Genomic DNA, 12,948 nt, shown 5'->3' on the forward strand with positions numbered 1-12,948 from the left:
TTCTTCTGCTGTTTCCCTTTGTGTTTGTGCTTCTTATGTTTCTTCTTCTGGGGGGAAATAATGAAGATGGAGTCAGAGAAGAAGAATCAAACAATCAGGGGACATTTTGTTTTGCCTTTTCTACTTTCTACCTTCTTCTCCTTCTTGTGTTTGTGCTGCTTCTTGTTCTTGTGTTTCTTCTCTCTGCTCCTCTTGTTGAGTTTCTCCTCCTCACGGGGGGAGCAGGCGGAGGTGGCGCCTCCTCTCACTGAACAGGGGAACAACAGGCAGAGTTTAGTCGACATCAGAGCTACAGCAACACGTGTTTGCACCTTATTCACAGAGAACCGTGTGGCTGGACGAGTTCAGCTGCTCCAACTCGTTTAAATATTACTCTGGTGACCGTCTCATATTCAGACTAAAACCAGCAGTGAACGTCTCTCCTAACGAGTCCCGAGTGTCTGATTATCTGTTTGCATTGGTTTCGAACAGCCTTCTAGGGCAGCACCTACGGCAACGTGTGACGTCAGCACGCCAACTTGCGTCTCTTCTAGCTAGCCTTAGCATCAGCTAACTAGCTATTGAAAAGCCAAATGGCGAACAGACGCCCCAGAAATCAGACTTGAAAACAAACGTGGTTGGTTACAGTCACGGGCTAATAGAATAGTTCAGTGTTTAGTTCTCGCTAACCTTTCAATAATCGGAGCGAGGAAACGACTAAAAATGGAAACTAAAAATTCGGCTTGTTTGTCTGCTGTCGCAGCTGCTGCCGCGCTGGTTTATGGGCAATAGGCAGCATCGATGCTGCCTTAAAAAACGTCCGTTACTGGGGCAGCTTGAAGGCGTCGCAGGAGACAGGAAGAGGTCGTCCGAGCCGTTTCGAACAGCACTCGATGCCTCGCTGTCCTGATAGGCACCTTCTGAGTCGGCAGTTTAGCCCGTTTCCAACCTCTGACAGCCAGCAGGGGGGGACTCCAGCGGCTGCAGAAAGAAGTGTGATTGTAAAGAAGTCTCGGGGGGCTTTCACACCTGTAGTTCGGTTCATTTGGTTCATTAGTTCGTGTTCACACTGCAGGTTTACAAACGAACCAGAGAAGTAACCATGACGTTACGCAGAAGTAATAATTTATTATAAACATGATTCGTAATGCTAGACAGCAGATCGACCGCAGAGCCTGCTATGAACAATAACGTAAAAACAGGACGTGTCCAGGAATAATTCGGGGCTTATTCGCCTACAGTATACTGTGGTGTAGCGGTCACATTTTCTATGGCGTTAATGAACTGACAGGGTAAACTGAATACTACTTGCCCTCTTTTATAAACAGATTTTAACCTATTAATCAGGGAAATACCCGCGCTGACAAGTAGGCTATACCTTAAAAAATGGCATATACAGATCAATTATAAGATCGCTGAACACATTTCGCGGTCAGATGATGGATTTCTTAGTGGTTTAGATTTGGAAATAAATCCTGTGGTTGGTTGGTTCGCTTTCACGCCACAAGCGAACCGCACCAGAGTTCGTTTGAAAGCGTACCGAGACCACCTTGAAGAGTTTGGTCCGCTTTTGGTGCGTTCACATCTGCCCAAACGAACCGCACCAAGGGGGGAAACGAACTCTAGTGCGATTCAACCGAACTTAATGAGGCAGGTGTGAAAGCACCCCAAGAGAAAATGTTTCTACTTGTCAGCTGATTTATTCCCTCAGTAAACACTTTCCTGATGAGTTTATGGTCTCAGTCGCTAGTTTCAAGTCTTCTTCAACACAGCATGATGTTCATTTAGTAAATTATGGTCCCATTTAGAGGAACAGAGACCAGGAAGCAGGGGAGGCTTCAGGGCGGGGCTACAAGCTGATTGACAGCTAGCTAGCTCCACCCTCTCATCCAAATATGGTCTGGTTCCAAAAAAAATTACTGGCGACAGGCAAACTGGAGGCTTCTAAACAGTAGTCCACAAACCAACGGGTGATGTCACAGCGGCTACGTCCACTTAATAAAGTTTTCCTTCTCTCTTGCTTCTAGAGGAGGTTGTAAACATTAAGTGAACAGGATAAAAAGAAAGCTGCACACGTTTTCAGGTTTGATAGTGAGCGCGAGGATGGCGAGGACTCACTGAGAGCAGCTGAAGGAGGCGGCAGCTTCGGACCAAACTCTTCTTCTTCTTGTTCTTGAGTCGAGTTCTGAGATGAAACCGCCGCTTTAAAAAGAAACAGACGACAAACAGCATGAAAAGTTAGAATGACACAAACAACACGCCTCAGCTTCTGCTTCTAACAGCCTCTTTTTATTTTAAACATTGTTTGCTGTTTATTTGGACAACTGCTGCATATTTATACTTTATTTTAAACTTTAAGGCGCCTTTACGCTGCGATTTTGAGCCGTCTCAGACCAAAGTTGACAGAAACGTGATGAAATCTCTGGTTGCCAGTTCTAACAGGGTCCCTAGATCTCACTGTGAGACACCAGCTGATTGTCAGCATGTCGTGTTTCTGTCTTTGAACGCAGCGTCCATCTACTTTACATTCACTCTATCTTCAAAACATCAGAATGATGCAAATCAAGCAGTGCAGTAAAACCAGTCTGGTCAGGTTTCATCTGTTCTTACCCGCCTGCTGGCCGGACGCGGTGGTGGTGGAGGAGGTGACGGCGGAGGAGGTGATGTTGAAGAGATTCAGCGGCTGCGGCTCGACTTTGAGCTCCTCCTCCTTCACGGCCTCCTCATCGTCGCTCTCTCCTTCGGATGAAGAGGAGGATTTCTCATCAGAGGAGCCGGCGAAGATGGCTTTGAACAGATCCATGTGAGGCCGGCTCTCCTCCTCTTCCTCCTCCTCCTCCTCCTCCTGGTCTTCGTCACCTCCTTTCTTCTCGTCTGAGCTCGGCCGACCTGCTGACTTTGTCTGTGTGAAGAGAACACGAGGTCAGATGTCCGATCACGTTCCCGCTCTCTAAGAGGAAAAAGCCCTTTCGCTGGACTCACCTCCTCCGCTCTGCCGGGTGGGGTCTGATCGTCGGTGCTGGTGGACGCAGGTAAAGCAGGTACGGAGGTTTGTTCCAGTTTGACCTCGCTTTGGTTTCGTGCAGCGCTGAGCAGCTCACTAAGGGGGTCGTTCTTCTTCTCCCCCTCCTGGTCTGAAACGTCCCACCGAGACCTCTTCCCAGCCCCCGGAGGCTTTGGAGGAGCTGAGGAGAAGAGGAGGAAACATATGATGAGTTAATGTTCAGGCTTTAGGTCTAAAGGCTCTGAGCTTTGAGCGCCCCCTGCAGGTGGATCAGGTACCTGAAGGTTCTCTGCTCTCCGTCACAGTCAGGAAGTTGAAGACTGAAAACTTGTCTCTCTTCACTTTGGGCAGTCCCACCATGCTCGACCTGCAGCGCCAAAAACAGGCAGTTATTTAGACTTTAAATTAAACAGGAAGGAGTCAGAGACTGAACTTCCTGTCAGGTCTAGAGCCTCTGATTAACTGATGGTTCTGATTTAATCCCAAAAATCAGTTGCAGAAGTCGGATTTCAAACTAAACTCGGTGCCGTTTTTTTCCAGGATTCTCCCTTATTTTTATGTTCTCTCCCGTTTAAATCTCTTCCTGGAAATCTCCCATATTTTTAACCTTTCTAAAAAATAAAAACCCCACTCTGCGTATTTATTATGTTCTCAGGGTTCCCCTCTGGTAAAGCAGGCGGCAGTTATGCCATGACATCTAGTGGACGGGAAGTCACTCATTCAGCACTACAAACAAAAAAACGAGGAGAAGAAGAAGAAGAGCAGCGCGAGAGGATTCAAGGATGTATGACCATGAGAGGGAGTCTCTGCCAAAGAAGCGAATATTTGCTCAAAGTATGACTGACTCACCCGTCTGTATCTGGAATCACTCTCATTAAACTCCCGTAACCTCACAAGTGAAGCATAATGCAGGTGCTGTTATCAGAGCAGGAAGTCAGGTCTTTAAGGGCAGAGAGGTGCGGGTGCGTGGCGAGCGTCTGGGCGAGGAAATGTGCGAGCGAGTTGTCAGTAAATGTACAGTGTAGGTCACAGTGCTAGTAAAAGTCTGTCTGCAGGAAAGTGAAGGCGGTTAGCGCTGGCTAACATCTCCCTGAGCTTCAGACTGCGGTCTGAAGGCTGAGCAGGACGGGGCGGAGTCATGTGACCAAACACGGTATCATGTTTCAAGGTGGAGGGAAATTAACACACACGCTACGTGGGCCCCGTGGAATGAGTTGTCAATTGCGTGCGGACACGACCGCACAAAAGAATTGCACGCAGGTATCAGCCGCGGTTGAAAATATCAGTGCAGCCGTTCTTCTCAAATGAAACGGGCACTTCACTCCTGGTTTTAATAGTGATACCACAAGAATGTAAATTTTGTATTTCAAACAAACAGGAGACTTATCAGCTAATTTTAACAAAACTCCCTTCACGCAATGCATCATGGGAATTCTGACGGACGGACTGTATTTCACCCCGGGCTCACACAGGCCTCAACTTCCACTGGAAGTGTTTCAGCAGCGCAGCGTGCAGCCTGGCCCACCTGTTTTTAGCACATCCTTTTGTGCTTCTACCTTCTTCACGGCTCTCTGTGTCCCGCTTTCGTTCTGATCTGCAGATCCCACAGGGAGCATTTCAGAATAAGAGCGTTTTGCTTGCCTGATTTTGTTGACATGTTTAGATTTTATCGATTTAGTGATTAATGCTTTTTGACCTTCTACTTTGATTAAACTCTTTCTTTTTTGTCTGTTTTAACTGTGTTTATTGTTAATACACGATCAGGCGTCTGCACGGGGTATTTTATTTTGAAAATGGCTGTGTATTCTCTCCAGAGACACTTCTGGTGCGAGCACGAGCATTGGCTGGAGAGGCTGCGATCAGCTCTGGCAGCCGCGACGCAGACGGACTCAGTGGACTTTCGGAGTGAATCCGGGGGGGTCATGTAAACATGGTTTAAATGACTTTGTAGCAGGTGGGCCCCATGACGAAGCTCCGCCCCCGCACGGCAGCATCATCATCCTCAGTGGTATCAGACCTATTTGTAGTGCTGAACTTACACACACTTCTGAGTTTTAATTTACATAATGTAGGAATGTTCACAGCATTTCACTTTTAAGCAGGTCTCACATTCTGACCACCTGACTGTAGTCACTTAATGTAAGCATTAGTTGCTAGTTGATGGGGTGCACGCCGCAGGGCGGGTGTGGTGACAGGTGACAGGTGTGTGTGTGTGCGTGCGTGCGTGTAGTACCCGGGGTAGGGGTGGGGCACGTTGAACCTCTTGCAGAGCAGTTTGTCCGGATGCCACTCGAACGTTTCTCTGGTCAGTTTCCCGAACATCTTCATATTGACGGCAGCCTGTTTGTCGTCCACGTCGCCCTGACAACCAAGACAACCACAAACAGCAACGCAGGTTTACAAACAGACTGATTTACACATTAAAGATCCGTTAAATGTTTAATGTCCTCTGTGTTTGTCTTGTGGAGAAAATAACCCCCGACCACAGACTCCAACACTCGCTAACTGTAACCAGGCAGGGAGGCACTTTGCAGGTGCATTATGGGGAATGTAGGATTCAGTGTTTCTGGACAAAAAGTGAGATATGGACTGTTTTCTTTTTAATTTGTCTCTCAACAAGTGCAACTACTTTATCCAACAGCCGCAGCCCCCCTTTAAATAAATATTGATTAACTCAGATTACTGACAGCGATGGCGGCGGGTGGACGTATTACGGTCCAGAGCGGCTCTTCCTACCTCCTCGTCACGCTTGACCTCCACGCTGTCGTCATCCTCCTGCTGTTTGGCGCTGGTGAAGCGGGAGGAGAGCGAGGAGGAGGTGGGTCTGTACAGGATGGAGGCTCGGGCGAACTCCTCCCTCTCCCTGCTGCGCTCCCACTCCGTCACCGCCGGGTCCAGACTCTGCTCCAGGGCGTCTGAGACATCAAATAGTCTCAGTTACATGTTTTTCTCTTCCTGTTGTCAATCAAATAAATACTAAAAGTGTGAAGATTTTACACAAAAAAACCCAGCAGCAAATGTTTTTAATTAAACTAGTTTACGGTGTTTCAGTGTGACGGCGTGGGGCAGCACGGTGACGGAAGGCATTTGGTGTCACGTCTAAATGAGCTGCAAACAATTATTCAGCAAACTTGTTTAACATGCAAGATGTTGGCAAACTGCTGAAGAAGCTCCTGCAGTGCATGATGGGACACGTAGTACGGAGCCTCCTACCTTTGTCTCCCTGCTTCAGGCGGCTCAAGTACTGCTCGTAGCGCGCCTGTTTGCTGGGGTTCTTCTCAAACGGTCTGAAGGTCTGTGAGGAGGTCTGGACGCCCTTCCACACGGCCAGAGCCTCCTGCTCGAGGCCGGAGGCGGGCGCGGACGTCGCGGCCCACCTGCCCGACGACCGCGGGGCGTCATGGGAGTGCGGGGGGTTGGTGGTGGTTTTGGTGGAGAGCACGTTGGTGGAGTTGCGGAGGTTGAGCAGTCGCTCCCTGTCTTCAGCCTTCAGCAGCTCCATGACTGAACTGGGACCTGATTCAGGATAAAAACATCTATTACATGTTTTTATAATATGATGCGTCTTGTTTCAAACAGCTCGGCACAAAACACGTCTGTTAAACTTTGTTTTGGATATAGTTTTTCAACTATTTTCATGATCCATTAAATTTATCCAGTATTGTCTCTGTTAATGATTTAATCTATAAAATATTAGAATGTATTTTATTCTAACTCTTGTTTTTTATTCACCATTAAAGTCCATGAAACTAAACCCAGCAGGACCTTAAACTGCTGATAACTGATTCTTTTCCTACCTTGCAGGGTGTCTTCTCCCAGCAGCGCCCCCCTCTGGCCGGAGTCCAGCTGGTGGCGTCCTCCTTGTTGGGGCTCCTCTTTAACCATGTGGCCCCTGGAGGCCCTCAGAGCCTCTGCCAGCGCAGGACTGACCCCGGAAAGATGCGAAACATCGACTGAAGGACGGAAACGATGGACGGGGCGATAGTCTCTGGGCAGAGAGGGCGGAGGGAAGATCTGCAGGCGGACAGAGGTCAGATTAGTGAAGGAGGTTATTTCAGCGACCCGTCAGCAGGAGTCTGAGGACGCTCACCGTTTTCTCCTCAGACGGTTTTTGAGCCAGAGTGAATCCCTCCAGGATTTTGCCGAGGTACGACGCATCTTTGCTTTTGTCTGTGAACATAAAAAAAAAGTAGAAGTATAAATTATAATCTTTCAAACATTTCTTGATACAGATTTTACTAAAAAGCAGCACTCAGCGTCAAAAGGCTCTGAATCAGCAGCAAAACAGCTTTTCTGGTTAAAGTAAGAAAAAATCCAAATATAAAAAAATAACAGCTGAACTAAAATATAATTTCTTCAGGTCCAAAACATTACTGAAAACTGAACATCTGTATGGTGACGTGTCGAAGTCTGACAGCAAAATAATATGTCTATAAATATCAAACTAGAGACACACTTGTACAAAGAAGCAAAAGAAACAGAAGTGAAGTATCTGTGTACGTTTACTGAAGCCCCTTTTCCACCGCACAGCTCGACACGCCTTTTTTTGGTTTTCCATTGTTGAAAAGTTGTACCTGCTACCAGGTGCTTTTTTTTTGTGTCACCTCAGTCGAGGTTCCAAGATACTAAGACGTGACGTGAAAACGCAGCAGACTGCTGATTGGTCAGAGAGAATCGTCACTATTCACTGCATCATCATTGCGTGCGCCTGACAGAGGCCAGCAGCAGGAAGTTTTATATTTCACAGTTTTCATACGTTACTTCATCACTAAATCCACTTCTGAGAAGTTCTGAGGTGACAAATCAGCTGTGTAGATTTCCAATATTGACAGTTTTGTGCTTGAAAGTTTCGGAGTTGAGGAGCTCCGCCAAGTGGCGGCTGGGGAAGCCTGCGCCAACCCGCAGGAGCAGCTGGCGAGGCCGGCCAGCCGCCCGCTCACAGAGCCCTCTGCTCCCGCCGTCACACAGATGTCCGTTTGTCTGGTGACTGTAAACTATTCATTGTTAGTAATGAACGCAGCGACACCGAGCCCAAGACGAATTTCCTCACGGGGAGAATAAAGGATATCGTATCGTCTAGAGAAGACATTAACACAGTCATCTAAGATGGTGAACATTTTACCTGCTAAACATTGTTAGCATACAGCACAAGCTCACAGAACACGACCGTAGACGCTTACTGCCTTGAGAGTTCACACAGCCCGTTAACTTGTGTTCAACTATTATCCCTAACAGCAGCCGGACGGGATGAATAATGAGGTGTGTCTGGGTTTTGGTGCTTTGAACCCCAGGTTTTGGTAATTCAATCCGAAATTTCAAATTTAAGGACAATTCTTTTAATGCACAAACTTTCCAGGCCTCTCCAGGTCTTTCCCAGGCAGCGTTACCTCTCTTCTTGGTGTACTGCTGTGGGGCCGTCCAGCCGTACAGGCCGTCTCCGGGCTCCTCTCCTCCCAGCTCCGTGTCGTACCTGGACATGGAGTCTCTGTGGTAAATGTCTTCGTCGTCGTCCTCCAGGGCGCCCACCCCGAACGCCTGCAGGTCAAAGGTCAGCAGCAGCATTTAAGAGTCACAGCCTAATTAGATCATTGCTAATTAAAAAGGATCTGGGCTTCAGGGGGACCCACCTGTCCCGCCACGCCCCCTCTCCGCTGGCCTCCCTGCGCGTCTCCGAACAGTCGGCTCCTGGTCTCGGACTGCGGCTTGAACAGGTTGATGTGTTCGGGCGCTCCTCGGCCCTGCAGCGCCAGGCTGGGGTCCAGGCCGCGGTACCCCAGACCCTGAACCCCCAGCCTGGGGTTGAAGTCCACCGGAGTCACGTCCTTCGGGGCAAAGGTCACGTTCTCTGGAGCAAACTCCTCATCGTCTTCGTCCTGCCGGGCAGAGAGAGAGAGAGGAAGCAACGTCATCGTTCATGATGTTTTTTATTGTGTTTAAATGTTTGAGAGGTTTCTGGTGTCGGACTCAAAGGCGTCAGGGTGGTTAGAGACTGGAGGACCGAGACTTCTCCTGAGCTCTGTAACCACATTTTAAAGGGGGGGCTTTTTTTCACGATCCCGAGAGCAAAATGATTCAACAAGACCCGGTGGGATTTTCATTAATATCTGACCTTCTATATATTTTCTTTAAATTGTGTAATAACTTTAAACAGAATATTACATTCAGCCACAGATTCTAAAACGTGTTTTTGGATCTTTTATATCACAGAAGTCTGAATCTCTTCATGTTTTAGTCAAACTAAACAAGACGTGTGAAGACTTCCTGTTGTGACGGACATTTTCTAGACCTTTCTAGAACACCTGAATTTAACAATAATAATAACAACTGATCATTAGTTACAGTTCTAGATCAGAGCCCAAGTCTTTGTTGACCTGCAGCACAAACTGTGTTTCAGTGACAACATTTTCTGTTGGCAGAAACTCGACAGTCTGTCTCCAGCCCGGACATCTCAGTGTGAATCAGACAGGTCTCACTCGTCTCTCCCACCTGTGAGTCCTCTGATCCAGCGGGGGGCAGCACACAGGCGTAAACTCTGCTACCTCCATCTGTCAGGAGGAGACAAAAGAACAGATGAAGCAACAGAAGATCACAGGACCAGATCAGAAGTGCTGGGAGGTCCGACGCTTTAAGAGCAGCTGTAAAGCTGACGTGAAACCTCGTACGTACCCGTCTGCTGTCGGCGAGCTTTCCTCTTCACACGAGGGCCGACACCCTGACCTTCCTTCCAGCCCATCCTCCTCAGCAGCTCCACCCCTATGGACAACCTGAGGGATAAAACCAACGCACCTCAGACTCATTCTGCACATCAGGAGACAACACACAGTTTACTGCGTTTTCATATTTCCTGAAACTCCTACTTTTATGAAACAGGACACACTTTTCAGAGACAAAAGCAAGAGAGATTAAAAAATACACACCAGACAGGACAGAGAAACTTTTAGAAATGTAATCTGTGCTTGCATTAATAAGGGATTTAAAGAATTATTATATCAAGAGTTGGAACGCTCTTCTCTAATCGTTCTTTTCATCATAATCAATTATTTCTCATTATATCTAAAAATATTTTCCAAAAAAAACTAAAAACCGCTCATTTAGTCCAACAAAACCCCAAAGATATCAACTTCTGAACGGTTTGAGTTTCAAAACCTCTCCAGTGAGCGCGGAGGATATTTTGAGATCACCGACTGGCTGTCAGCCGACCACAGCTGGGCGCCCGTTTCACCAAATCACGCATGAGAGGCCTTTAGGACACACAAATCTACCCCCCCAGTGCGATTTGAGCGGGAGGTTGGCGGTTACCTGGCAGGTGCGATCAGCTCCTCCAGCAGAGTGTCTCCGGGGATCAGCGCCGCCTGAGCGCTGACGGCTCTCGCCTTCTCACTGGCCTTGTCTCTGCGACTGGACGAGAACTCCTGGCTGGTGGTGATCTCTCTGGGAGCGATGCCGTGCTCGCCGAGGTCCTGACACACAACAACAACAACAGCATCAGCACTCAGGCTTCGCTCTGCAGGTAAATCCGATTTGTTTCTGCACCCAGACTGTAAGAAATGCGCTCCATCGATTAAGTTGCATTGCCTAAAACACATTTCAGCAGTTCTGGTCCGTACCTCCTCGTCCATGAAGTCTTCTGGTCTGGCATGAAGTTTGTCCGCTTTCTGTTGCCGTGATGACACAAAGGTTGACGGGGCCCAGCCTAAACAACAACAACAACAACAACCAGAAGTCAGCTTACTGACATTTCACGCCTGGAGGTAAAGGTGGTTGTTGTTGTGGTACCTTGACTTTTAACCACCTAAAGTACAGCTGCAACGATTAACTGATTATATGTCAACTATTAAATTAATCACCAACTATTTTGACAATCGATTAATCAGTTTGAGTCATTCTGTGATTGCAGCTTCTTAAATGTGAAGACATGGCTGGTAGCAGTTTGCCCGCTTGAAACACATTCCTGAGGATCTCTCTCCATTTTTCTAAGATCAGTGGCCCTCAGGTTCATGCGACTGGTTTTGTTTCTGGTTTGAACCCAGACATCTTGTTTATTACAGCCATGTGTAACGTAAGACTTTTTAGACTTTTAATATTTCAGACAGTTTATCCTCAACAGTTCATTAATCAGATTTTCTCAGTGACCACATGTTACAACCGAACTTCCCCGGAGGTGTATCGGAGTGACGGAGATCAGATCGGGATCCTCCTGGACCACCAGGGTCACAGCAGGTGAGCAGGTGTTGCCTTGCAGCAGCACTGACCTTCTTTAGTGCCGACAGTGTTGAAATAACCGGCCGAAAACCCTCCAGTGAACGCCCCGTGGAACCTCTGATACCGTCCCTTCTCATCCTTCACCGTCTGCTCGTGCAGCGGGACCGGCTTCTTCAACGGCTCGTCTGCAATAAACACATTTTACACACACGCAGTACGTCACATATACATGTTGGAGAGAGTATTCAAGTAGTAATCACACATTTAAAATGATTTATTCACTTGAGCAAGTAAAATACACTCAACGTTACGACAGATGGTCAGTTTAAGAGTGAAGGGAACCTGTAAGCAGTATTTGAACGCCTCATACTGTAAATGCATGTATGTTTTTAATATTTTGTTTAGAGAATTTCTCCACGCAGACCAAACCCATTACAAAAATCTCCCAATTTGTTCCTTGGCTTTCAGGCAAGACGTATCTCAGGAATCTGGATTATATACAGTTTAACACAACCCTTCAATTGCACATACACCATCGACTTTAAAAGGAAATGTATTGTTGCCTCTGTATTCATCCAGTTAGCTTTGGTTTCTACTGTTAAGGGGAAAGTTAAATGGAAAACCAGGTCCAGATCAAAAACCACTACACCTAGAGCTGTCAGATCTGGACTAGATTGACCCAGTTTCAGATTTGTGAAACTTTATATTATTTGTAAAAACAAAACTAGGGAGATTTAACTTGTTGTTTTATACACATTACATCATAGTGACGTTACCGGCTCTTTTTTTCATTTTCACAAATCTGAAACTGTTTTTTAAAAGAAACTTTAGCCTCTCTGGGTCAATCTAGTCCAGGTCTGACAGCTCTAGGTGTAGTGGTTTTTGATCTGGACCTGGTTTTCACTTTAACTTTCCCCTCTCGAATGGCCGACTCTTAAAGATAACTTCAGCGTCGACTTCATTTACAAACTGACTCCGCTTCAGAAAACCAACAGTAAACATGACGTTAAGAAACAGATTGTAAATAAAAGACTGAGGTTTGAATTAAATTACTTGCTGGTTTGTAAATCTACTCACAACTGGACGGTAAAATATCTTAACTGACAACCCGCTGAATGTGGGCGTTCAGCAGGATTTGTAAGTTACGATGATATAAAACAGCCAGGTATTTGAATGGAGTCTGGTGTACAGATCAGGTGGCTAGGCTAACTGCTAACAACTCAGAGCTTGTTATTAGCTAGCTGCTCGTTAGCTTAGCTTAGCAAAGTGACTGCTGGAAACGTCCTGGCTCATCTCTCGCCACATGAAACAGTCGGAAAGTGTTAAAATCGAAGCACATTGATTATAAAGATATTTTAGAATGAACTCTACCTTCTTCCAGCGGCTCCAAAGGAGTCCCGTAACTCACAAAATCCTCGTCGCTGTCACTGTCGGACGCCATGTTTGTTACTACAACTACGGTAGGCGCAGGAGAACAAACTTCACAGCCGAAGGAGAAACGTTGACCAGTCGTAGCAGAAAACAGGGCGACATCTGGTGGCGGCGCTGAAACCTTCCAACATCAGATTTACTGTTCATCATACATAAAAAATAACGTTGTTATTTTCCAGTGTTCTCACTTGCTAACAAAACTGAAGTCACAGTCAGCAAAACTGAAGTGCACGTGGACAAAAGTGTGAATCATTTATTAAATTCATTCAATGACCACTTTCTCAGTAGGCTACTGCTCCACCAACACTGTGTGCAAAACTGTTTAAACACAT

At 46.8% G+C, this 12,948-nt stretch overlaps 1 protein-coding gene across 3 annotated transcripts in view; it reads right to left on the minus strand.

Annotated features, from left to right (window-relative positions):
* The window catches only part of gpatch1 (G patch domain containing 1), a 14,893-nt gene extending 2,185 nt beyond the window's left edge, over positions 1 to 12,708 (minus strand). For all 3 annotated transcript variants that reach the window (XR_006822114.1, XM_046031944.1, XM_046031943.1), the window contains exons 1-18: positions 12,557 to 12,708; positions 11,236 to 11,370; positions 10,591 to 10,676; positions 10,283 to 10,443; positions 9,650 to 9,747; positions 9,470 to 9,528; positions 8,611 to 8,856; positions 8,371 to 8,518; positions 7,074 to 7,153; positions 6,781 to 6,997; positions 6,197 to 6,499; positions 5,720 to 5,898; positions 5,217 to 5,344; positions 3,262 to 3,350; positions 2,962 to 3,164; positions 2,590 to 2,881; positions 2,098 to 2,181; positions 132 to 247 (exon numbers count right to left, since the gene is read on the minus strand). Coding sequence is in view for 2 of the 3 variants with exons in the window: in XM_046031944.1 (XP_045887900.1) it covers positions 132 to 247; positions 2,098 to 2,181; positions 2,590 to 2,881; positions 2,962 to 3,164; positions 3,262 to 3,350; positions 5,217 to 5,344; positions 5,720 to 5,898; positions 6,197 to 6,499; positions 6,781 to 6,997; positions 7,074 to 7,153; positions 8,371 to 8,518; positions 8,611 to 8,856; positions 9,470 to 9,528; positions 9,650 to 9,747; positions 10,283 to 10,443; positions 10,591 to 10,676; positions 11,236 to 11,370; positions 12,557 to 12,626 (2,694 nt within the window). In the remaining variant the exon portion in view is untranslated. The remainder of the gene's footprint in view (positions 1 to 131; positions 248 to 2,097; positions 2,182 to 2,589; positions 2,882 to 2,961; positions 3,165 to 3,261; positions 3,351 to 5,216; positions 5,345 to 5,719; positions 5,899 to 6,196; positions 6,500 to 6,780; positions 6,998 to 7,073; positions 7,154 to 8,370; positions 8,519 to 8,610; positions 8,857 to 9,469; positions 9,529 to 9,649; positions 9,748 to 10,282; positions 10,444 to 10,590; positions 10,677 to 11,235; positions 11,371 to 12,556) is intronic.
* Between the last annotated feature and the right edge of the window lie 240 nt (positions 12,709 to 12,948).

This window comes from Micropterus dolomieu, linkage group LG20 (assembly GCF_021292245.1).
Source record: "Micropterus dolomieu isolate WLL.071019.BEF.003 ecotype Adirondacks linkage group LG20, ASM2129224v1, whole genome shotgun sequence".
NCBI lineage: Eukaryota > Metazoa > Chordata > Actinopteri > Centrarchiformes > Centrarchidae > Micropterus > Micropterus dolomieu.